The 26655-nt window shown below is 42.9% G+C and overlaps 1 protein-coding gene across 4 annotated transcripts in view; it reads left to right on the top strand.

Annotated features, from left to right (window-relative positions):
- The window catches only part of THADA (THADA armadillo repeat containing), a 629866-nt gene that overhangs the window by 355264 nt on the left and 247947 nt on the right, over positions 1–26655 (top strand). For all 4 annotated transcript variants that reach the window (XM_077282381.1, XM_077282382.1, XM_077282380.1 and 1 more), the window contains exon 29: positions 23489–23657. In XM_077282381.1, the coding sequence (XP_077138496.1) occupies positions 23489–23657 (169 nt within the window). The remainder of the gene's footprint in view (positions 1–23488; positions 23658–26655) is intronic.

Raw genomic sequence — 26655 nt, 5'->3', positions numbered from 1 at the left:
AACCCTTTTAAGAACCCGTTATACACATTAAACTAAGGATAGAAGAAGCAGCTGACAACCATGGGTTTAGCCAATAATCTGTGTATGGGGGCTCGGTCAATTAATTGTTGAGGGCATTAAAGGGAATCTGTCACTCCCCCGGGACATACATGACCTATTAATATGGGCATACAGGTGATACAAATGTTACACTAGTCCTACCTGTATGCCTCATATTTATGGTCTTGAGGCTGTGAAATGTTATATATACACTCCTTTTAAACGTTAAGACTATTGTCATCGTATAAAGTGATGACCTACTACTAGGATATGCCTTCACCATAAGTAGAGATCTTTCAGACCCCCATTGATTTTAAGAATAGAAGGGCCACAGTACTAATTCAATCCTGAGGCCTTTTCATGTTGCTTTGCAAGGCAACTTACAACCCATTTACACTCAAAGCTTTGGGGGCCGGCTGTGGCCCTTTATTCTCCGAACCTACCCCTGTTTGGCGAAAGCTAACTTCATATTTTTTAGAATGTTAAACTTAATTTTATCTTTCCATTGAAAAAAAAAAATGGTAAAATGTGTTCTTTGTTGTGTCAATGATTATATAGCCGCTCTGTTCTGTGGGATAGTGTATAGCGGTATGCCACCGCACTAAAGCTTTACTGCCCTTTTAGCAAAGCATAGTCCTAGCCTTCGGAGTTCGATGCGTGGACTCTTCTGGTACATGGACTTGAATTGTGCCGACCTCCCTGTAGAAACATGTACAAGGATAAAAAAAAAAGAAAATGAACCTGATATGTAAAAAGTGCTTATCTGACAAATAAAATTCCGACATCATGCCAAAAATATTTCTCAACACTGCATGAATCAGCCTGTGCAGCCGCACACTTGTTTATTTAATCTCAGGGAGGAAAATCCGAAATGATTAATGGGGTGGAGAGATAAATGCACAATCAATGCTGCCTGTTTATTCTGGTCAATAGGAAGAAATGTAACACCATCATTGCAGAATTCTCCAGCAGTTCTGATAAGTGGAGCTCTACAGAGGAAGAACCTGTAAACTGCATTGTGGACGCTTTAGAGAAGACTTGTCACTTACAATAAATGTGTATTTTTATTTTTTTTTTACCTGGTGTAAATGCCGCTTTTCTCCCTAATCTAGCGTTGTTTTTTGCCCCGCACCACTCATTTCCTGAAATATTCCAGCCCCTGTTCCTTTCCTAACCTTTTTAGCCAAGAGTGTGTGTTACTCAACTCTCCTCTATGGAAGTCTTCTGAAGGTCCATACCCACTTCGCTAAAAAACAAAAAAAAAAGGGCTAGCTTTATATACAGTGAAGAGGGGACCATATCTCAGGAGCAGGAATAAAAGAAAAACTTCCCACACCACATAAATGCCCACAGCTTCTTGTACCGCCCCCAAACTTGTCAGCAGGGGACTGTGATAGAAGCAGTGAGTGACACCAGCGCCACCCCCAAAAAGCTTAGGGGCGGCACTAATAGTGCTCCTATCTCCTCCCCATAGCAAGATCTTTCACAGAAGCTATGACGGTGAAGACATAAGCAGAGTGCCGGCGCTGCACTCACATCTCACAGTGTTCATCATCCATCAAGACATCATCAACATCATCAAGACGTCTTCAGAGGGCAGCGATGCAACAAACTAGTAACTGCAGTGCTGCCCCCTGTGAGGTCCTGTTCCAAGTGGCGCGATGGATGCTCTGGGGAGTGAGTGCAGCCCCAGCCTCCTGTGACATCATGCTCGAGACTCCTCTCAAGTAAAATGTCACAGGGAGTGCAGTAATAATCAATATTTACTGATTAAGTAGATGGATAAAAGTGTAAGGTGTTGTGTGATAAAGTTCCATTAGAAAAGTGGTTGGGGTGTAAGGATAAATAGTTAGAAAATACATTTTAGGTACCGGACCACCCCTTTAAACTGTAGTATATGGAATCCTTGAACGGTTTGTGCCAAGTTTGAAAATAATCCTCTCAGTAGGATAGTGGATAACTCCTGATTGCTGAGATTCCAACCAGTAGAATTCTCACAGGGGGCTCTGCCTAAAAGTAGTGGAGGTTGAACATGTGTACATCTGCTTCATTCATTCTCTATGGGATTTCTGAAGATAGCCCTATAGAGAATGAATGGAGCAAACTCCTTAATAGTCATTTTTCTCGGGCAGAAATATTGCCTACAACTAGTGCCAATCAAAGTTAAGGAAACTTGATCATCGCTTTTTTTTTTAATAACATTTACATTTGCTTGAAAATGTTGATTATTCTCACAAAGCCCTTTAGGTTTACTCAGTGGCCTGTGCGCACAGTGGATGTACTGCCGGCCAATGATGAGTCCAGTCCAGCGTAAAGGATTTGATTATCAAGTGAATAATCGCTGATAGTCACCCGGTAAATTTGTGCAGACTTGGCAATGACTGGAAACCATTGTTCCTACAGTGACTTGTGAAAGTATTCGCTACCTCACAACCCGGAATTTTACAGTTTTTTTTTGTTTTTGTTTTTTTAGATTACTTTCATGTATAGCACATACCTACAACTATGAACACTTGTTTGTTGTGAAGCAAACAACAAATAGGACAAAATAACTGAAAACATCAGTGTGCATAACTATTCACCCCCCTAAAGTTAGTACTTTGCGGAACCTCCGTTTGCAGCAATGACAGCTGCAAGTCACTTTGGATAGGTCTCTATGAGCTTTCCATATGTTGCCACTGGGATTTTTGCCCATTCCTCAAAGCAAAACTGCTCCAGTTCCTAGATGCTTTAGATGGTTTCCTCTAGTGAACAGCAATCTTTAAGTCGGACCACAGATTCTCAATTGGTTTAAGGTCTGGGCTTTGACTAGGCCACTCCAAAACATTTACACATTTCCTCTTAAACCGCTCGAGTGTTGCTTTAGCTGCATGCTATGGGCCATTGTCTTGTTGGAAGGTGAACCTCCATCCCAGTCTCAAATTACTGACAGACTGAAACGGGTTTTCCTCAAGTATATCCCTGTATTTTGCACCATCCATCTTCCCCTCTTCTTGGACCATTTTCTCTGTCCCTGCTGCTGAAAAACATCCACACAGTATGATGCCTCCACCATCATGTTTCACTGTGGGGAGGGTGTTCTTGGGGCGATGAGTTGTTGGTTTTGTGCCAGACATAGCATTTACCTTATTGGGCAAAAGTTCAATTTTGTTGTCATCTGACCACAGCACCTTCCTCCATACATTTGGGGAGTCTCACACATGTCTTTTGGCAAACTCAAAATGAGCCATAAACTTTGTGTGTAAGTAAAGGCTTTTTTCTGCCCACTCTTCCATAAAGGCCACCTCTATGAAGTGTACGGCTTATTGTTGTCGTATGGACAGATACTCCAGTCTCTGCTTAGGAACTCTGCAACTCCTCCAGGGTTACCTTTGGTCTCTGCTGCCTCTCTGATGCCCTCCTTGCCCAGGCTGAGAGTTTTGGTGGGCGTCCCTCTCTCGGCAGGTTTGTTGTAGTACCATGTTCTTTCCATTTGATGAATGGATTTGATGGTGCTCTGGGGGAACATCAGAAGTTGGGATATTTTTTTATAACCCAACCCTGACTTGTACTTCTCAACAACTTTGTCCCTGACTTGCTTGGAGATCTCCTTGGTCTTCATGGTGTTTGGTTAGTGGTGCCTCTTGTTAATGGTGGTGTTTGGAGATCTCATTGGTCTTCATGGTGGTTGGTTAGTGGTGCCTCATGTTAATGGTGTTGTTTGGAGATCTCCTTGGTCTTCATGGTGTTTGGTTGGTTGGTGCCTCTTGTTAATGGTGGTGTTTGGAGATCTCATTGGTCTTCATGGTGGTTGGTTAGTGGTGCCTCATGTTAATGGTATTGTTTGGAGATCTCCTTGGTCTTCATGGTGTTTGGTTAGTGGTGCCTCTTGTTAACACTAGGACTACTGGACTCGTGACCCCGCCTAGAACTACTGAAAGGAGTCATTTTGACTCCTTGCTTGTTTTCGTTTATTTTTAGAGTTTCATTTGTGGTTATTTATTAATAATTATATTTTTTGTAATGTATTATTATTGTGAGATCCAACAGTAATGCTTTTGATTGTTTTTTTTCTGCTTTTCTTATTTTTCTACAGAAAATAACAATAATTATAATAGACGTTTTTCAAACATTTTTTTTTATTCAAGTGCACACATATAAACAACAACTGAAGAACAAAAAGCAGAGAAAATGTAGGTGGAGGAGCATAAAAATGAAAATATGGCGCAGAATTCACCTTCTGAACATTTGGTATTTGGTGTTTCGCATTTTAGGCATTGCCTTTGATTTATGGCAGTACATTGCCCACACAAAGACTTACCACAAGTCTTACAATTGCCGACAGATCTATTTTTCTTGCACTTTTCTTTGATCTGGCAAAATTTTGTTTGAACCATCACTTCTGAACATGTAGAAACTTGGGACGTGGAACCCTTTTCCCTATCTGTGACATAAGGACCACTCAACTCTCTCACAAGCGTTTGCAAAAATGCCTTGCGTGACATTTTTTGGTGGGTAATCTCCTTGAATATTATACATGCATTTATACCCGCAAAGTCTAAGGCATTTTCAAATGCATGAACAGGCCATCTCCTTGTGGATGTTCGTGTGGTATATTTTCGTGCCATCTGATCCACTACATCTACTCCATATTTTGTTTCATTGTAAAACTTTACCGTTTCTGGAGTTTTTTTAGCGGAATCAGACGCAACAACAACATCTGGATGGACGGAACTCAAAATGACAACATTTTTGTTGGGCTTTCCTTGATATACTGTAAGTGTAAAATTGTCTTCATTTCTAAACACTTTAGTGTTGTACAATTCCTCTTTCATGGATTTTATTTCTTTAGGCACTTCTCGCCTTATCTTATTCAGTGTTCCCACGATGGTTGTTCCTTTGCTTTTTAGCTGTTTAGCTAATTTTACTGAAGTAAAATAATTATCGGTTGTAACATTGCGACCTTTTTTCAAAAACGGGTCCAATAACTTCATTACCACATGGTCAGCTAAACGGTCCTCAGCACGGCGTGTGTCATCTTTGCCTAGATAAGGGAAGCCATTTGCCAGATATTTGCTCTCCTTATCAACAGCTAGCCAATATTTGTGGCCATATTTATCTGGTTTGGAAGGCATGTACTGCGTGAATGGACACCTAGTTTTGCTTGGGAAAAGTTGCTCATACACCGTTATGTATGGGCCAGGTTTGTAACACGCAACACAATTTGCAATAAACCTGTCCCACACAGTAGAAAATAGAGCAAACTTGTCCGTTTGCAGTCTCTCCGATCGAGTAGATTTCTCATCAAATCTGAGAAACCTCATAATTTCAACAAAGCGGTCCCTAGACATTGTCGCTTTGCAAAACGGTATTCCCCAGTCATTACACCAAATACTGCTAATCGAGTGACGGTTCGTGCCAGATATTCCACGAGCATAGAATATCGCAATGAATGCATCTAGCTCCTCATCAGATAAACTGTAAATTATTGTTCCTGCATGCTTCTGCAAGCGTACAGTTCTTTATATGTGTCAATATATATGAATCAAAAAATAAACGCCATGCGCTCAAAGGACTATCGATAATGATATTTCTTCTGGCGTATCCTGTAGGGCCAGGTGCTTCTCGAAGAATATTTTGGCTGTCACGCCTACCAGGCAAGTGTTGTCCAATTTCAACAGGTTTCCATTGAATACCATCCGCTGAAACTAGTATTCCTTCAGATTCGCCTTCTCTGGTGTTTGTTGTTGCATTACCTTCGCCGCCATCGTTATCTGTTGTTCTTTCATTTCTGGGACGTTTTGCTGATTTTTTCTGTCCACGACCAGGAGGATGGTCACGAGGCAACATAACTGCATGAGCCCGATCTCCAGTTGATGTGCTTGGAATATCTGGAAAAAAGTTGATGAATATTTAGAATTTTTGTTTTGTAAGGGTCCGTGCACACTGGCTGGATTAGCGGCGGAATATCCGACCGGATATTCTCACCACAATCCGGCCCGTACCTGCCCGCTCAGGTACAGAGCGGAGTTTCATACCTGAAGCTCCGCTCCGAACCCCGGGCTGGAGCCGCTGTCTGGGACGGAGCCGTGCTCGAGCGTAAGCAAGCGCTGCTCTGTCCCTGACAGCGGCTCCAGCCCGGGGTTCGGAGCGGAGCTTCAGGCATGAGCGGGCAGGTACGGCCTGTATTGCGGCAAGAATATCCAGATGGCTATTCAGCCAGAATTCTGCTAGTGTGCACAGGCCCTAACTCAGTGTGTGGAAGAACAAATAAATACACATAACTACTTACCTTCTGGATTTGTTCCTTCTGAGTCTTCAGATTCACTTGATATGTTCTGAGGAATGAAATCTTCATCACTGTCAGAATCAAATACATGTTCCTGCAATTCGGATTCCGATTCATCCTCTGGTATGGATTGCAAAGTAGCCAGAATATCCTGAGGCTTTATCAAACGTCTTCTCTCCATATTCCTCACAAATTCCATAATTCTATATAGTTCCCTGCTGAAAAATAGAAAAGAAATGAAAACTAAAAGAAATAATAACTGTTCTGCCACCTTCAAAAGTAGGTGGGCTGAATCAGTTGACAGACAGCTAAACTATTTCATAACAATTCATACCTGTATGAGTCTTCAGAGCTCGTATGTCTGCGTCTGTTCTCTTTGTCTCTTCAGCTGAACTGAAAGTAAAGTTACTATCCAGAATACTGTCTCCTGCTAGGACCTTAGAAAAACACCACCCTTCATTAGCATAAGATAAGAGCCTAGAGTAAACAAGCTATTTTGTTCAGCATTACACAGTAATACAAGCAGGTAAAACACAAGGAAAATGTGAAAAGTTGACATGTAAATTGAACTACATCTATATGAACATCAGGGTAAATAAGACAGAGTGAAAAAATTATGCACAAAACTTTATAGCAACATTTAGTGACAAAAGGACCTCAAAATATAGTAGGGAGTCAAAATGACTCCCTTCAGTAGTTCTTGGTAAATTTTGAAAAAAACGCGCACATTTTTTACCAAAATTATTTATTCTCACAAAATCTTTTTTCACATCATATTTGAGGAAAAGTCACCGAGTTTCAAGCCGGAATTCTGAAAAATGTAGTCACAGAAGAGAAATAAAAAACGAAAGGAGTCAAAATGACTCCATCAGTAGTTCTAGTGGTGGTGTTTGGAGATCTCATTGGTCTCCATGGTGGTTGATTAGTGGTGCCTCATGTTAATGGTGTTGTTTGGAGATCTCCTTGGTCTTCATGGTGTTTGGTTAGTGGTGCCTCTTGTTAATGGTGTTGTTTGGAGATCTCCTTGGTCTTCGTGGTGTTTGGTTAGTGGTGCCTCTTGTTAATCGTGTTGCAACCTCTGTGCCCGTTCACGAAAGGTAAAGTGTGTATACTGACAGACATGGGACACTTAGATTGCAGACAAGTGGACTTCCTTTTACAAAGCATGAGACTTATGCTGGTAATTGTTTGCTCAGAAATTTTTACCGGCTTCATAGCAAAAGAGGTGAATGCATATGCACATCCCAATTTTTAGTTATTTCTGCCTATATATTTCTCACTTCACTTCACCAACTTAGACTATTTAGTGCTGATGCATCACTCACAAATCGGATTACAAAAATATTTAAACGCCAAGGGGGATGAATAGTTTCGCAAGCCACTGTAAAAGTGATAATTTTCCCATGTAAAAAGCCCCTTAACATATAGTATCGTACTACAAGTGGAGCAAAAGAAAATGCTTTTGCTGAAATGTTTTGGTAAAAGTACCCTATGGCACTACGTGAACAATCAAAATACAAGACCTAATGACATACTGTACTGCCCTTTACAACCAGCTGCTGCAAATCTACAATATAGGATTTTAGCAAAACTACAGTTCGCAGACAATTGTAGTTGAGTTTGGCTGCCATTGTTATCTTTTGGTACAAGAACCCTATGCCACTACATGAACAATCAGAATACAAGACCATATAACATGCTGCGGTACCCTTTGCAACCAGCCATTGCAAAATGATGGCTCTCATGCGATTGTAGTTGAGTTTGACTTATCACTGTAATCTTTTGGTACGAGTACCCTATGGCACTGCGTGAGCAATCAAAATACGAGGCCTAGTGACATAGTACCCCTTATAGCCAGCTGTTGGAAAACTACAAGTCACACGATTATAGTTGACTTTATGGCTGCCACTGTAATCTTTTGATCTTTTGATTATGGCAATCTTGATATCAGAGACTAGATGGCTATAACTGGCACACCTCTTACTGTATTGCCAGATTTTAATATTTTTTTTTCATTTATATGTATAATCTTCTTGGCTTTTATTGCACCCAGGATGACATTTACAGCTTGTTTTGCACTGAGTGATATATTGATAGTAATGACCTTGGTCGCTGGTTTCATCACTGTGCACTTGGTGAGCCAGCCATGGTCAGTACAGTAATGTTTGCCCGGTCTGCTTACTTAGAGACGTGGCATTGTTATACAGCATGGGATTGCAGCTGCACACCATTTCTGACCGCTTACCCCACAATAAGCAGCAGCAGGGGGTGAGGAAAGAACATTGGACTCTGCTTCATTAAGCATAAATGTGTCAATTTATCAGATTAAGGATAATCACGAGATGGATAAAGTGGTTACACATCATTGTTATGGGCTGATGCACTGGAATTCTAGCTGCGGTCCAGTGCAAGGTACATGGAGGAGCATCTACAGTATTGTAGAAAGTTGTAAATGTGGGTGGCAGAGACATAGTCAGCCTACAGACCGGCACAAGACAGTTGTAAAAGGTAGTAAACGTTTGATTTATAGCCTAAACATAGCTTGATGTGATACCGAGCTTTTTTAGGTTTGCCCTCCTAGAATGATGCCCCTCAAGAATGATGCCCTTCTAGAATGATACCCCTCTAGAGTAATGCCCCTCTAGAATGACACCACTCTAGAACGATGCCCCTCTAGAATTATGCCCCTCTAAAATGTTACCCCTCTAGAATACCACTCTAGAATGATGCCCCTCTAGAGTAATGCCCCTCTAGAATGTTGCCCTTTTAGAATGATGCCCCTGTAGAATGGTACCCTTCTAGAATTATGCCCATCTAGACTGATTCCCCTCTAAAATGGTGCCCCTCTAGAATGATGCCCATCTAGAATGATGCCCCTCTAGAATTATACCCTTCCAGAATGGTATCCCTCTATTATGCCCTTCTAGAATGATGCCCCTCAATGAATTTTACGCCTCTAGATTGGTACCCTTCTAGAATGATGCCCCTCAATGAATTATACCCCTCTAGAATGGTACCATTCTAGAATGATGCCCTTCTAGAATGGTGCCCCTCTAGAATGATGGCCTTCTAGAATGGTACCCCTCTAGAATTATACCCCTCTAGAATGTTACCCCTCTAGAATTATGCCCTTCTAGAATGATGCCCCTCAATGAATTATAGCCCTCTAGAATGTTACCCCTCTAGAATTATGTCCTTCTAGAATGATGCCCCTCAATGAATTATAGCCCTCTAGAATTATACAATTCTAATATTTCATCCTTGCCTTTATCAAAAACAGGGTTGTCTCCTTTGCTCCTTAGCCTGTGCATCAACATAGTTTAAGAAGATATCTGAGTAATTAATATTTCCTAATCGCTCCCAATTATGCAGGTAATGTTGTGTAGAATATAGGGAGACTACAGCTGTTTTTCCGTTAAAATTGTACGGGGTAGTGTCCACAGATGGGGTCTCTTGAACGATGATCCGTCTTTTGGTGGCAGCGGGCGGTCTCCAGTCCGTGAGACTGTTCAGCCAAAGCAAAAAAGGCCGCAGCAATCCCAGGGTTAAGCGTGGGCTGATGTGTAACAGATGGCAGAGGCGGCCGCAAACTACCTTCCTTTACCCGGCTCTTGCTTCCCTGCACGTGCGTGGCACTCAGTCACTGGGCACATGGCGCTCTTTACTCTCTGTCCCGCTAGTGGTACCGGGAGCCATCAACTGCAGTCCGATGCAGCTCCTGCGCTCGGGATGCGGAGCTCGCTGCTCACCCTCCTGCACTCTCCCTGACAGCGGGAAACTGCCTGCTGCTTCACGCACTTTTTGCTCTGCTTCCTGTATAAACATGCCCCTTCTTCCCAGGTCATGGGGCCTGTCCGGTCCCCTGTTCCTTCCCCCAGGCAACATGGGATGCAGCCTCAACAGTTCCCGACCCGGCTCAATACAGGTACCCGCAGCCTGGCCTTACTCCTTACATGACGTAGCAACCTAAGATGAGCCCCGGGAATGCAAGTGTTGACACCTCTGCAACGGCATCGGCACAGGAGGTGAGCTTAGGTGTTTTTATTTTACTAGGAGGTGAGTATAGGTGTTTTTAATTTTATATTGCTTTTGTTGTCACATGCCGGTTTCCTGTAAACAATGACTGTGAGGGAAGCACCGGAACTTTTGTGCCGGATCGATTAATGTATTATTTTATAACGTGTTTTTTTTTTGTTTGTTTGTTTTTTAATACTTCAAACAACCTTTGGAGTTCTGTATCATTTTCATGATGATTTTCTCTATCTCCTATTCTCCATCTTTACGGTATTCCCCATTTTTAAAAGCAGGGATGATGGGTAATATTAGGGAATTGTCCTGCATGTAATCTACAGCCATAAACTCTATGAAGGTGAATCTGTACTGTAGGATACATAGCGGTGCAATCTGAAATCTCATGACCAGCTCGGACGAAAGATGTTGATTTGGATTTGTCTCTTCTGATTTGTTGCGGACTTATTGAATGGAGTAAACTTTTTCATCACTTATTTACTTTAGTATCTCTTTAATTCTTCCCACAAATCTGCGTACACTTTACCTTTAACATAATTGTAATGTGAAACTTAAGTTAACTTCTGACATGTTTATGATTTCTTGACTGTTCCTTATTTTCAATTCCTCATGTTATTTTTGGTGTGACCTATTTATTGAAAATGATATGATGCATGAACTATCACAATGTCACATTTGGGTATCAGGCCAAAAAGAGTTTTTCATGTTAAAGTGATCCTGACATCCTGAACTGTATGTTGATATACAGCATTACATCCTTCTTTTCCAATACGTTTCCATGTACTGCTACTCTTCTTTAAAGGCTCCTTAGGGAATGAAAAAAAAGAGTGACCAAAATGTCACTATAAGTAAATTCCAAAAAGCAAATCACACTGGCTTGTCTATGGAGGTAATCAATATAATATGTCAAAATGGCTGCCGTCTTGTTACACTGATAGATACCTGACATAATGTTAATAAAACAGGAGCCTGTGCGTGCGTGCAGTAGGAAGCTCCGCTGCGGTGACCTGGAGATAACCTGCACTAACTACCTTCTCCAGGTCACAGCATCCGCTCATCTTCCATAAAGACTTGTGGACAGCAGTGTGAGCAGCCTCTTCTTACCTCAGCACTCCTTGTATTTCCAGTATTGGATCAGATAGACAGGGTGGACAGCAGCGTGAGCAGCCTCTTCTTAAATGATCGTTCCTTGTATCTCCAGTATTAGATCAGATAGTCAAGATGGACAGCAGTGAGAGCATCCACTTCTTAATTCAGCACCCCCAGTATCCCTAGTATTAGATTACATAGATAAGGGTGGACAACAGTGTGAGCAGCCTCTTCTCACCTCAGCACTCCTGATATCTCCAGTATGATATCAGATAGACATGGTGCACAGCAGTGTGAGCAGCTTCTTCTTACGTCATCACTCCTGGTATCTCCAGCATTAGATAACGTTAGACAGGGTGCACAGCAGTGTGAGCAGCCTCTTATCTCAGCACCCTTGATGCCTCCAGTATTAGATCAGATAGACAAGATGACAGCAGTGAGAGCAGCCACTTCTTAACTCAGCACCCCTGGAATCTCTAGTATTAAATTACAGACATGATGGACAGCAGTGTGAGCAGCCTCTTCTTACCTCCTCACCCTTGATGCCTCCAGTAATAGATCAGATGGACACAGTAAACAGCAGTGTGAGCGGCTTCTTTCTACCTCTGCACTCATGGAAAGTCCAGTATTGGATCAGAATATCCGCTGGGAGAACATCTTCCTACACATTAATCAAGAGTGAGAAACTTCCAACTGCACATGCTCACAGGAACCGATCTTGTTTAGGACAGACGCTTGTAAGTCTAACAAGGTAGCACATTTTTTTTGAACAATAGTGTTTTCCTTTCTAGGCAAAACAAGTGTGGTTAGCTAAATAAAGGTACGGTATTTAGAAATGCAATTTTAGGAACATATTGTTTATTCCCGTAGAACCCTTTTAAAGATTTTTTACCAAAATTACAAATGGGATAGGTGATAACTTGCCAATCTTAGGGTTTTCCAGCACTGGGACCCTCAACAATCCTTAGAATAAGGTTCTACTCTGTCCCAACTGGATGGCCGCGGTAAAGGAGCATGTGCACCTCCGCTACTGAGATTGTCTATGGTACTGCTGGAGAAAGTCGAGTTTTCACCTGAGAGTTCGTTTAGTTCAGGATCGGCCATTGTGCCCAAGGTCAAACGTTTCATTGTAGTGAATAGATATGCTAGTTTATTTGGTCTCTTAAAGCAGAGTTGTTGTTTTGTTTTTTTTATGGGGGGAGGGGGGCGAACCATTATGTGTATTATCTCCATCTGTGTAAATGGCACTTGCAGACGCTTATGCCAATGCATTGAATGCAAGAGCTCCTCTTAGAGTCTAATCGGATGAATCTTGGCGCTTACCTGCCCGTGGAATGGATGACTCAGGCGTCACATGTGATCGTAACACGTGTCCACCCATCTTGGATGTCTTAGAAATGTTTAGACCCTTGTGTGTTACTGGAGTTCTCATTGACTGGATAATATGGGGGAACCTCTAATGAAAATAAACCTGCTGACAGCCATCAGTGAGTAACTTCCAACAGCTGCAGCGCGCCGCCGCGTCCACCTTACCCCGCACCGCCTGATCTTTCATGAATTATTAATAAAATAAACCTTTGTGGATTCCAGCCAGGAATGTATAATAGGAAAAGTACTAGTAACGGACTATATATTTTACATGGTATCTTTTATTATAGAGGGGTTATGAAACACCTCCATAGTACATGCATGGTCACGTATTGTAAGAAGGTACTAACTATAGTACGCGGTGTTCCTGTTCCCATAGTTTAGGATATGGAAGGTGCATTTTGTTTCAGGTTATTAAAATAGCAGTAAAATTTTAAGGAACTTTTATTTTTTTTAAAATGTCTTAATGATGTGCATTTATTAATAAAAATATGATGCACTCAGGGCTATGGGAGAAGGCGGATAAGTCATCTATGTCTGATGCCTGGGGGTTCAACAACCGGCACCTCCGCCAGTCAGCTGTTCCCAGTGTCTGCAGCTGCTAGAACTGCTGAGTTGTGGAGCTGCACAGCTGAGTTGTGGAGCTGCGCAGCTGAGTTGTGGAGCTGCACAGCTCGGTTGTGGAGGTGCACAGCTCGGTTGCGGAGGTGCACAGCTCGGTTGCGGAGGTGCACAGCTCGGTTGCGGAGGTGCACAGCTCGGTTGCGGAGGTGTACAGCTCGGTTGCGGAGGTGCACAGCTCGGTTGCAGAGGTGCACAGTTCAGTTGTGGAGCTGCACAGCACAGCCCTGTCCACACTGTACTGGCCATGACCAAGTGCTCTTCCTCCCCCCCATTCATTTCTATAGGGGCAGATGTGCAGTACCTGGCCACAGCCACTATTCCGTTGATGGAGCTGCACATTTCTGTAACAGAGTAGTTCCGGCCGACACTGGGAACAGCTGATCGGCCAGGATGCCGGGTGTCACACCCCTAAGGATCAGACTTTGATGACCTATACTAAGGATAGACCATCAATGGTAAAGGAGTGATAAACCTCATTAAAGGGAACCTGTCAGCAGGATTGTTCTGAGTAAACTACAGACAGCGCCATGATGCCACTTTCATACTGATTAATGGGAACCTGTCACCCCAAAATCGAGGGTGAGCTAAGCCCACTGGCATCAGGGGCCTATCTACAGCATTCTGGAATGCTGTAGATAGGCCCCCGATGTATCCTGAAAGAGGAGAAAAAGACGTTAGATTATACTCACCCAGGGCCGGGCCGGGGCCTCCCATTTTCTTAGGATGACGTCCTATTCTGGTCTTCATGCTCCGGCGTAGGCGTACTTTGTCTGTCCTGTTGAGGGCAGAGCAAAGTACTGCAGTGCGCAGGCGCCAGAAAGGTCAGAGAGGCCAAGCGCCTACACACTGCAGTACTTTGCTCTGCCCTCAATAGGACAGACAAAGTACGCCTACGCCGGAGCCGCTGCGTGAAGACGTCATCTGATGAAGATAGGAGGCGCCGGACCGGACCACGATACCCATCGGACCAGACCGGGACCGCCCCTGGGTGAGTATAATCTAACCTCTTTTTCTCACCTTTCAGGATACATCAGGGGCTTATCTACAGCATTACAGAATGCATTACAGAATGCTGTAGATAAGCCCCTGATGCCGGTGGGCTTAGCTCACCCTCGATTTTGGGGGTGACAGGTTCCCTTTAAAATGATACCTGGCTGATGAAATCCGTCTTGTGGTTATTATTTTCAGTTAATGATCTGCTCGTGCTCCGGGGCGGCCTGTGGGCGGCGCTTTCCTTAGATATCCATCCTTATGGCTTATAACAGGTCACTGATCCCTGTGACCTGCCCTCTATTTTACATACTGAATATAATATGGTTTGAAAAAAAAAATTCACCTTCATCAGACCGGTGCCTGTGCTGTAGCATAAGACAGGGGGTAATATGTATATTTTTCGGGGGTTTTTTAGACATACAGTTTTATTTCAGACATTTTTCTTTCTCTGCTAAAATAGCGGCGGCGCCTGCACAGTAGCATCTATCATGTTCCGATGCTGAGGTTTCAGTATAACGGCGCCAACCTGACACTGTCTGTAGTTTGCTCAGCACAGTCCTGCTGACAGGTTCACTTTAAGGCATGGAGCCTAAGGGAAAGGCCACAAAGAACATCTCAAAAGCAGCCCGTCTTTAGTAAATTTTCTGTGGCAATATTCACATCCAAGCGGTGTAAATTGTGCCGCAGATTTACCGTGTACTTTGTGTTTGTAGCATAAATTGACAGACAGCAGAAATCTAATACACAGCGGCACTCCATTCACCCTTCAGATTTTCTTCTAGTATGTAGACGATATTTTTGTAAAATTACTTTTTTCTTCTTCCATGTATTGCTTTATATTAGCACCTGGACAGCAAAAAAAAAACCACTAATCGACTTATGTTAGAAAGTGTTATGGACATGTTCTATGACAAGCTGTGTCTGCGTCATTTGTAGCAAATGCCGTCTGTAATATTAATAGTGATTTTATCAAAACGATACCAAATAGCTCAGTAAGTGACACATCGGTGGAATCCGTGTCTCTACTGGATCAAGGTCCCTCCATTCTAGTGATAGGTGAGGGACATCCTATGGACACGCCTTAAGTGTGTCTTGTGCAATAAACCCTTAAAATACCGGTATGCAATTTACCTTTTCAGAGCACAAGGTGAATTGAACTGTAGCGCCACCTACTGGAAGTAGCAATCTGAAAAAGTCATTATCGACCCTTTAACGAACCTTCCACATGACTTAGGACAAGTCAGGCATGTCACTCTCACCAAGGAGAGACGTTACCCCTTAGACCCTAGTCATAGGCCTCTCTCATAGAGCCATATCAGAACTGTTGCTTTGCACTGATGAGGGGCAAACACCCCGAACACGTGTCTGCAAATTGAGATTCCGGTTTGGCTTTTATCTAAGTCATGTGTCAAGGCTCTTTAAAGGGTCAATATTGACTTTTAGGATTGGCAGTAGAGTTCACCTTATCTTCCTCTCTGAAGAGGCAATTTGCATATTTAATGTCCCAGAGGAGGATTTCATGGCCTACAAGTCTCCTTACACTTTCATGTCGGGCATGTCTCTCACCACAAGGAGAGATGTTAACCCTTTAAAAATAAACGCGTAAGGTAACTGTTTAGCTCTCAGAGGATTGCCTGTGTATTATGGCTACATTACCTTTCCATGAACGGCGGGCTATCACATTAACGTTTCTGCTTTTAGTCTTTTATTTGTAGCATTGTTTAGACATTAAATAATGTAATACCGTATTTTATTTCTCAACGTTTTGCAATGGCAATGTCTTGATGAATGTTTTAATATTTTTATTTTATTGAATTCCCAGAAAGAAGAAAAAAATTACCTAGAATTCTCTGACTATATAGTCATTTTATCATTTTTTGACTGTGATTTGTAATCTGGAAATAGTAATTAATGAGTCGTCCTTGTCCTCTAAAGCGAGCGAAGTCCATGCCCTAGAAAAAAAAAAGTATGGATCATAACAAACATGTGATGTGTAAACCAGTGCGTTTCTTTATCGCACATTATTTTACTTCTCTCTTTTTTTTTCCATCTTGGATGTCCTTGGTTAGTCATTGTCAAACACTATTTTGTAATGTCTGCCTTTGCCAATATTATCTGTACAAACAAGAAAATACCTGAAAATAGAAATGAAATGCAGGTTACATAGCCACATCGATCCCCTGCTATTTGCATAGTTAGTGTTTGGTCACTTTTCCCCGAGTGACGTGTTGTAGCTGTGATTCAGAGGAGCCGTAGGTCAGATTCAAACATTTATGTTCATTAGTAGGTACTAGTTGGCATGGGTACTTAGACAAATGGGAGCCATTATTTTACAATTTTACTAAAGTTGTAAGGCCTGTGCACACGTTGCTTTTTTTTGTCTCATTTTTTTCTGTGCAGTTTTGACGCAAAATCTGAAGGATTTCATAGTGCCAACAAAGTAAATGAGATTTTTGAAGTCTCATACTTGGGCAAGAAAAAGGAAAATTATATCTACGTAATGGGAGGATTAAAACTAAGCAACAGCATGTGTGAAAAAAAATTGGGTATACTAATAGATTACAGACTGCACATGAGTCAACAGTATGATGCAGCAGCAAAAAAAGCAAACAGTTCTAGCATGTATTACGAGAAGTATAGAGTCTAGATCACATGAAGTAATTATCCCCCTTTGCTCCTCCTTGGTCAGACCTCATCTGGAATACTGTGTCCAGGTCTGGGCACCACATATTGAAAAAGTGGATCAAGTTCAGAGAAGAGCTACCAGGATGGTGAGCAGACTGCAAACTATGTCCTACGAGGAACGGTTAAAGGATCTGGGAACGTTTAGCTTGCTAAAAAGAAGGCTAAGAGGAGACTTATTAGCTGACTACAAATATCTGAAGGGCTGTCACAGTGTAGAGGAATCATCATCATTCTCATTTGCACATGGAAACACGAGAAGCAATTGAATGAAACTGAATGAGAGGAGACACAGATTAGATATTAGACAGCGAGGGTGACCAATGAGTGGAACAGGCTCCCACGAGAGATGGTGAGTTCTCCTTCAATGGAAGTCTTCAATCAGAGGCTGGACGGACATCTGTCTGAGATGGTTTAGTGAATCCTGCATTGAGCAGAGGGGGTTGGACACGATGACCCTAGAGGTCCCTTCCAACTCTAACATTCTGTGATTCATACAACATTGCTGATGTTTTTAATGGCAGATTTATGTCTGCAGCATGTCAATTCTTTCAGCGTTTTTGCAGATTTCACCTATACTAATGAGTGGGGAAAAATCTGTACCATTAACACATGTACAAAGCTTTAAAAAAAAAAAGCAACTATTTTTCACAGCGTTTTTTTCTGCCAAGAGATGCAGAAATTTCTGCAGCAAATACTGAACATGTAGGCATACCCTTAAGGGGTCTTTAAGAAAAAAAACATGTGTTCCTGTACACTGGATAGGAGATAACTGTTATATTGGTGGAAGTCCAACTGGTATTCTTGTGGTCATGGAGGTGGGGGAACTGATGTCCTCTGTTCTAGTATTGATCATTCCCATGGTTAACCCCCTCTCACCCACCTCCTTTCTAGCATTTATCATCTATCTATGCAGTAGATATGTGATAAATGTTTTTGGAATATCCCTTTACTCTTCTAACAGCCCTTTAATTGTTGTTCGTGGATAGTAAGCAGTGACATACTATTACTGCCCAATGATGACAGCGGAGTTTCGATCATCTCAGCTGTATTATAAAGACGACACCCAGCTCTAATAGTCGGATCTGAGCTAACTCCGATCCCGGCCATTTAAAGGGGTTGTCTCACAAGAGACATTTTGTATTTATCCACAGTATATGACATACATGTCTTAAAGGTATGAGGGTCTCACCTTTTGGACCATCACCTATTTCCACAACAGGGGTCCACCGTTCCAACTTGGATCTGACCACCAGTGGCTGGAAAAGTGGCAGCATATGCGCCAATTCTCTCCATTCAGTGTTGTGTTAGCTCCTTATACAGCTAAGCAAATACTCTCAGCTGCATTAGGAACTTGCATGCCAATATATGGAAAGACCAGATGCATCTCTACCACCTCCTCACTGACTGGTGGTCGAATGCAGGTTGAAAAGGGAGATCGAGGGGATCCCCAGACTGTTAATAGGTGCAGGTCCTAGATGTGGTGCCATGACCTGTAAGACATTTAGGGCATATCCTTTGGATTTGCCCATGTGTTGCTCTTGTTACTGTGAGCAGCCTGCATGGCCTAAATCAGCTACAATTGCCTGTAACATCTCCAAACTTGTCTCCCGTCTGGGACATCATTGCTTGCAAATTGCAAAATGAGCTGCCAGCAGCGGATCTTGATGATTTGCCCCAGTGCATTCAGACCAGCAGAACACTCCTCAGATGACCATTAACAGCTAGTGATGAGAAAGCATGTTCGGACAAGGTGTTATCTGCGCATGCTTGAATGCTAATAGAGTATCTTTGGAGTGTTCGAATACTATGTTCGAGTTGCCATGGCTGCGTGTCTAAAAAAAAAAAAAAATAGGCAATCCCTGCATGTGTTGTCTGTCGAGCAGTCTCAAGACGTGCAGCCACATCAATTTGAATATAGTATTCGAGCATTCCGAAGAGACCACTGTTATATAGCACCTGAGCATGCTCACATAATACCTTATCCGAGCACGTTCACTCTTAACTACCGTAGTAATAACCTTATTGATAGTATCCGAGCTTATAAATGCAATGGTTACTATACGTGGCGCTCGTACTCCAGACTGAATAAATCGAAATGTTTTGTAAATTTTGTTTTAATCTTTCATCATTTTTACACATCTACCCATCCTGTGATGAACATACTTCAACGACTTTTCCTTCTTGGTATTACAATTTAAATGTTTTCAGTGTTGAGGAGTATAGCTCTCTTAGACCTGATGAGGCTAGTGTGTTTATTTCCATATGATAATAGCTGTATAATCCTCCCTGAAAGTTTAACTCAAATCTCTGCCCACCTAGATTGCCCTCAGTGTCCCTCCTCCATGCTGCTGCTGCTGGGATCTCCCCCTGCTCAGTACAAGCTGCAGCTGTCAGTTAGGCTGACTGGAGACTGAAGACACTTGGACTCACTGTCATCTCTCACTCTATAGTCGAACTCCTAAAATGAGTATCATTAGACTAGTCGGCACAACCTAAAAACGACAAACCCTGGAGATGCTTTTTAGGATTAATTTAGTCCTCCAGCAGAGCCTTTTAAACTCTGCATTGTTGGATTTTTTTTAGGGCAACTGCAAATTGGATCCTGCAGTTCACATGACTCATTGCTAGTAACGTTTTCTTTTTTCCCTCCTTTTCCTCTCATCTACGCAATGATGGGAAATGATACAGCAAGCGGGATTTTTCTTTTTTTCTTTCTATAACGAACTGAAATGTAATTATGTGTTTACTCGCCGAGAACCGCACCTTATGTAACCAGATGCACAAGCATGTAATAAAAGATCTGCATTTCATATGCTTTTTCAGAAGTCCCCTGTGCTCAGTCGCTGCCAGTAGAAAAACTTGGCCGCGCTCCCATTTTCCAGACTTCCCACTGAGCCAGAGCCAAATTCCTTTGGGAAATCATTTCCCCGAAGGTCAGAATAGAAAGGAGGACATTCTTCAGCAGGGCCGTTTCTGTTAATATAGAAATCTAAACATCTGCAACAATATGTGTTGTTTATATGTGCAAGGGAGAAAAAAATGTTCATGCACGTCCTGCGGCTTAATATATTGCAGAGCGGCGTTAATCGGCGCTGGTGGAAAGAATCTGGATGAAGCCCGGACACATTCTTTTTTTTTTTTCCAACATACAACAGTGTTTCTGTGTCTTAAGTAGTTTACAACCAGTTATTTCCTCTTCGGGGAACTGATCAATTGTTTAAACATTTACAAGATTTTTGTTTCTTTCCGAACAGGTAGTTTTTCTGCCTAGCTCCACCCAAAAAATATGAATATTATGAGCAGCGGTTGTACGCTTCGGACAATCCTTACTTGCTAGGAAAAAGAATATGGTGATAGTTCCCCTTCCCTACCAGGACCCCCAGGGATCAGCTGTACTCTGTGAATAAACTTGATAAGTGTTTAGTTTCCCTGCAGCGCCTCCGCAGGGTACATGAAGTATTACACAGTGATCATGAGTTAGTCCCACAGTGATATTTTTAACAAAGCTTAACATCTGCTTAACTATTATTCGTTAGCTCAACAAAAAGCGAATTGTAATGAGCAACTACTTTTTTTTCTATAAATCCCCCCTAATATTTTTCCAGTATAGTGGATGGAAACAACTTAAAGGGGTTGTCCACTTTTAGTTGTGCAATAACTAAAATAACAAACCGAGCCGGTACTCGCCCTGTTTGGATCCAGCGGTGGCTCCCTGACGCTGCTCTGGTCTTGGTGTTCTGGCTTGAATGGAGATGTCATATGGACAACCCGCATCACCAATGTAACAAATCACTGAGCCCGAGGGGGTGGTTCACTGCATGAACCGCTGAGCTCTGTGATTGACTGCAGTGGTCATGTGCACTGTCAACAAGATATCACCACTCAGGTTGAAAACACTGATGGTGAACCACGTATTTTCAAGAAAGGAGGTCCCCGGCCTCCATGTGCCTAGTGTGATGGCCTCTTTTGGGCTGGTGCTCTGCTGTTACTGTGGTTCTCATAGAAGTGAGTGGAGAGCTGCGCATTCTCTCCGTCTATCCTCTGCACCAGTGGCCACTTCGACAGGTAAGGGGCCACCCTTTCATCTAGGGATAGGTGCAGGTCCCAGAGGGGCTACCGGCATCGACAATGTAAGGAGCCTTCATGAGCAACTCGACCATTGATTCCCGGCCATGTCCTATGGGTGATGCCCTAATATTGCACTTTACTGCAGACCTATGGGACTTGTGATCAGAAGCTAGCCTTTAGAAAAACATTGGTCAGCTCTACTAATATCTGTTTTTTTATGAAATACCTGTATTGCCCGTAAAATAACTTTTCCAGGAGAAAAGGCACAAGAGAGAGTTCTAAGAAACGTTGCCACTTTATTGGCCACAGATATGTATGGGTCTATCAGGGGCGGTACTATGCAGGCGGCCATCTTTGCCCAAAGCTGACGACTTGGTTTGCGTAGACTTTCCAATGTACGTTCTGCGTCAGCGGCGGTTCTAGCACAATATGTGCTTTCCACGTCCCTCGATTCTCCTCTTCCCACAGCTGTTGTGTGTCTGGGTTGCCATGAGAATTCGGAGCACTACGGTGATGACTCACGACTCTGCCACAATGATGTCTCTTTCCTGTGGATGCTTAAACCATTAGCAATCAAAGCAGACCAGCAAGAGTCAGCAGCGGAGGAATGCACACGGCCTTCCAGCTGATCATTTCTAAATAATGCAAAACTGACATTGGCAAGAAGGGATAGAATAGGTGACTCACCACCCCGAAAAAATAAACCCGGCCATATTCAGAGCCTCGGGCTCACGCCACGAACCTCAGGATGTGTCCTCAAATGAATCTTACAATAAACGAGATTATTTTCCACCTTCATAACCGCACCTACGTCATGAAATATTGCATTCTACGCTCTCTTCTGTTAATAAGCCGGCGAAGGGCATTTTCCATCAAAATCAAAAAAGAAAGCCGTAGCCATTTCACAATAACTAACGAATTAAAGCTTCACTCTGTAATTCTATAGTATGCAAACATGGAGTATATGAAATTAGAATTGCGTTACTGCTGCAGAAAACCGTGTTAAAAATGAAGATACTTAGCACAATTCGTGAGAGCCCAACAGCCACAACAAGGCGTACCTCTCTGTCATTGGCTGTTGGACCAGCAGGATAAGAGCCGGCATTGCAGATAAGACCCCATTATAGTCTATAGGGATAATTCTGTCTGCTTTTGTGTTAGAAACAGTGCCACGCCTGTCCAGAGGTCGTGTCTGGTATTGCAGCCTAGTTACAGTCACTGCAGTCTGACAGAAAAAAAAAAAGAAAACTGATTTATCTTTCATTTGTAAATTCTCTCCAGTGTGAGTTTTGCCCGATGACAGCCAGTCGAATAATAGATCTCATAATCATTCTTGGATTTGTACAATATGTGAAGTTTCCTTTTTTATTTCTTAATATCCACAGGCAAACATTCAGGTGCTACAGACATAATGATTATATATAGTATTATAATTTGCATTGCATAGCTTTCCTAAAATTGAAGAAAGTGATTATCAATCTAAAAGGGAATCTGTCAGCAGCTTTTTGATATGTAATCTGAGGGAAGCATGTTGTAGGCGCAGAGAGCCCGACTCCAGCAATGCATCACTTGCCAGGCTGTGTGTTGCTGTTTCAATACATTCAGTTTTATCAGCAGGAGATTATCACTGCATGACTAGCTTCCACATGCCTCCTAGTCATCCTGCTCCGTGTAATCCCGCCCCCACTACTGATTGGCAACTTTTTGCCTATTCACAGAAAGCTGCCAATCAGAGGTGTGGGCGGGGTTATACAGAGATCCACATTCTGAGCACTGCTAGATCTACAGGAGAGAAAACAGGGATTGTATAAAAATGACAACAAGCAGACCAGCAAGTGACACATCACTGGAATCAGGGTGTTGTCCCCTTCATCATGCTGCTCACAGATTAGATAGCAAAAACGTGGTAACAGCTTCCTTTAAACACGATTTTGTTGTTGTTGTTGTTTTTTTAAACTCCACTCTCAGCTGTAATTTCTGCCGTTTTCAGCCTCTTCTTTTACTTCCCTGTAATTTTGCCCTTCTCTTCCTGAGAGGAGGCAGTAGTTTGTCCCATGTGACCCAAAAAGTGCATTGCACTGAGCTGCTGCTAACTTCTCCTCTCTAGTCTTCTCCACTGACCTGAAACTCCAAAGACAAAATGTCTCTTCCTAGTGGCAGCCATTGTAACATTTCACTTTGTGCCTAATGATGAAACCTGGAATTCTGTATACATTGGGATTTGATCGTTAGCTCTTCTGATAAAGATTTGAAGGATTATATCCTCCGTTCACTGTTGTGTTAAATTTGGATTCTACATAAATTTTCTTGTTTTTCTTTTTCCAGATGTGGTCACTCACCGGTGCACCGTTCACGGGAGATGGCCGCTCGGGCTCTTGTTCCCTTTCTCATGGTACAAGACATTCCTCAAACTGCAGTAAACTTGCTCCGGAGCCTGCCAGATGCCAGTAGCTGTATTGTTCGGCAGAACCACATCCATGGTGTGCTTCTTCAGGTACAGGCCATTTATTGCATCCCTGACTATTCTTCTTGAATATTTAGAGTACCTATCGCTAATCTGGGGCTTCCATTGCTTTCCCCTGCCCAGATAACTGAATGGTACCTTGCTTGCAGAGCTGAATCCCAACCAATGTACATGCAGTCTGATTTGTGGACCGAATGGGATAGAGAAGGCGAAACAGAGCTGAAAGCATTCAGAATAACTTGTATTTTATATATTGAAACCTCTGGTGTTTGTATATGGGTCCAGGGGGTGGTCCTACTAGTGATTGACAGCTATCTCTGCAAGCACAGTCATACAGGGAAAGACCCATTGGATCCCACCAATCACCAGTACGGAGATCCTGTAGAGACGCAGTGAGGATGTGCGACCACCTCTCCTTTCACGGGTCTCTCGGCCTGGTTGTCGGATGTGCTCGCTCCATTCATACAGGGCGCTTTGCCTTTTTACTATAGGATTCCTTCTTTTGAATTTTTGAGAAATTGTGGCAGGAGGAGAATCCATCCATTGCAGATGATGACTATAGGAAAGGTCAGACAGTAATAGATGTTCCCTATAGGCACATATGTAGCAGAGCTGAGTTTATCACTTGGCACAAGTCATTGCTATTATCGTAAGGTGAACTCAGCCCCTTATCTTTACTCAGTGACTTATCGCGGTGCACAAAAGAAACCGCCAGAGGTTCTCAGTACAAATCTATCTTTCGGAAAAAGTGATTAATACCGTAGTGTAAAGGTGGGAAACTGCCTGGTGGGATGGCATCCAAACCATCATGCTTCTCTGAGATAGGAAGATTACATGTATGGGACTGAGCTAATACATTTAATTTCATATGTTCACAAATCAGATGTCATTTTACTTCCAGATAGGTAAAAATTGTACATGGATGCAATAGACAGAAAACTGTAGAGACACTACAGACAGATGTATAGTGATAAGCAGATGTGAGAGAGATACTGTAGGCAGAAACTGTATAAAGATATTATAGATAGATACTGAAGATGAATAGATATGAGATGCCCAACCTGTGGCTTGCGGGCACATGATGTGTGGCTCCTGGCTGTCTGCCAGCTTGTTGTATTAGCACCAGGTCTAATAGACGGCTATGAAGAGCAGATCTCCAGATGGTGACACTTGTGAGTAGTCCCGCACAGAAGAGAAGATCTCCAGATAGTGACACTTGTGAGTAGTCCCGCACAGAAGAGAAGATCTCCAGATAGTAACACTTGTGAATAGTCCCGCACGGAAGAGAAGATCTCCAGATGGTGACTTTTGTGAATAGTCCCGCACAGAAGAGATCTCCAGATGATGACTTTTGTGAGTAGTCCCACACAGAAGAGCAGATCTCCAGATGGTGACACTTGTGAATAGTCGTTGCAATGGATATGTAGTGGCGCTATTTTTTCACTTGTGAATAGTCCCACACAGAATGGCAGATCTCCTGATGATGACACTTGTGAGTAGTCCCGCACAGAAGAGCTGATCTCCAGTTGATGACACTTGTGAGTAGTCCCGCACAGAAGAGGAGTCTCCAGATGATGACACTTGTGAGTAGTCCCGCACAGAAGAGATCATCTCCAGATAGTGACACTTGTGAATAGTCCCGCACAGAAGAGAAGATCTCCAGATGGTGACTTTTGTGAATAGTCCCGCACAGAAGAGATCTCCAGATGATGACTTTTGTGAGTAGTCCCACACAGAAGAGCAGATCTCCAGATGGTGACACTTGTGAATAGTCATTGCAATGGATATGTAGTGGTGCTATTTTTTCACTTGTGAATAGTCCTACACAGAATGGCAGATCTCCTGATGGTGACTTTTGTGAGTAGTCCTGCACAGAAGAGCTGATCTCCAGTTGATGACACTTGTGAGTAGTCCCGCACAGAAGAGGAGTCTCCAGATGATGACACTTGTGAGTAGTCCCGCACAGAAGAGATCATCTCCAGATAGTGACACTTGTGAATAGTCCCGCACAGAAGAGAAGATCTCTAGATGGTGACTTTTGTGAATAGTCCTGCACAGAAGAGATCTCCAGATGATGACTTTTGTGAGTAGTCCCACGCAGAAGAGCAGATCTCCAGATGGTGACACTTGTGAATAGTCGTTGCAATGGATATGTAGTGGTGCTATTTTTTCACTTGTGAATAGTCCCACACAGAATGGCAGATCTCCTGATGGTGACTTTTGTGAGTAGTCCCGCACAGAAGAGCAGATCTCCAGTTGATGACACTTGTGAGTAGTCCCGCACAGAAGAGGAGTCTCCAGATGATGACACTTGTGAATAGTCCCGCACAGAAGAGAAGATCTCCAGATGGTGACTTTTGTGAGTAGTCCCGCACAGAAGAGATCTCCAGATGGTGACACTTGTGAATAGTCCCACACAGAATGGCAGATCTCCTAATGATGACACTTGTGAGTAGTCCCGCACAGAAGAGCAGATCTGCAGAAGGTGACACTTCTGAGCAGTCCCACACAGAATGACAGATCTCCTGATGGTGACTTTTGTGTGTAGTCCCGCACAGAATGACAGATCTCCTGATGGTGGCTTTTGTGAGTAGTCCCGCACAGAAGAGCAGATCTGGATGCCCATATACTGGCTTAAGAATTGGACAGAAAATAAGGTTATCCAGGCTTTGGGCTTCAAGTCTGCAGTCCCTCTGTCACCTCAGACTTGTGAATCCTCTCAGCGCGCACTCTCAGGATTTTCCGGTGCCGGTAGCAGGTGGGCACGTGAGTGCAAGTATGTGATTTGCATACATGCGGTCACGTGCCGACTAGATGTGTGCGGCCTCTCTCAACACAAGGGAATTGATCAAGGCCACACACGTCTAGTCGGATTGTGACCAGATTCCAAATCGCATACTTGGGGTCACATGACAAAGTGTGACTGCAGACTTGTACCCAAACCCCTTTGAGTATAGTAAGCTGGAGATAGGATGATACTGCCAGTTAAAGGGTTGCTTGAACCTGAATGCTGTAGTGTGGTGGAAGT

The sequence above is a fragment of the Ranitomeya variabilis genome, chromosome 2 (assembly GCF_051348905.1).
Source record: "Ranitomeya variabilis isolate aRanVar5 chromosome 2, aRanVar5.hap1, whole genome shotgun sequence".
Taxonomy (NCBI): domain Eukaryota; kingdom Metazoa; phylum Chordata; class Amphibia; order Anura; family Dendrobatidae; genus Ranitomeya; species Ranitomeya variabilis.
The sequence above is the reverse complement of the archived record's forward strand: the minus strand, read 5'-3'. Positions and strand labels throughout refer to the sequence as shown.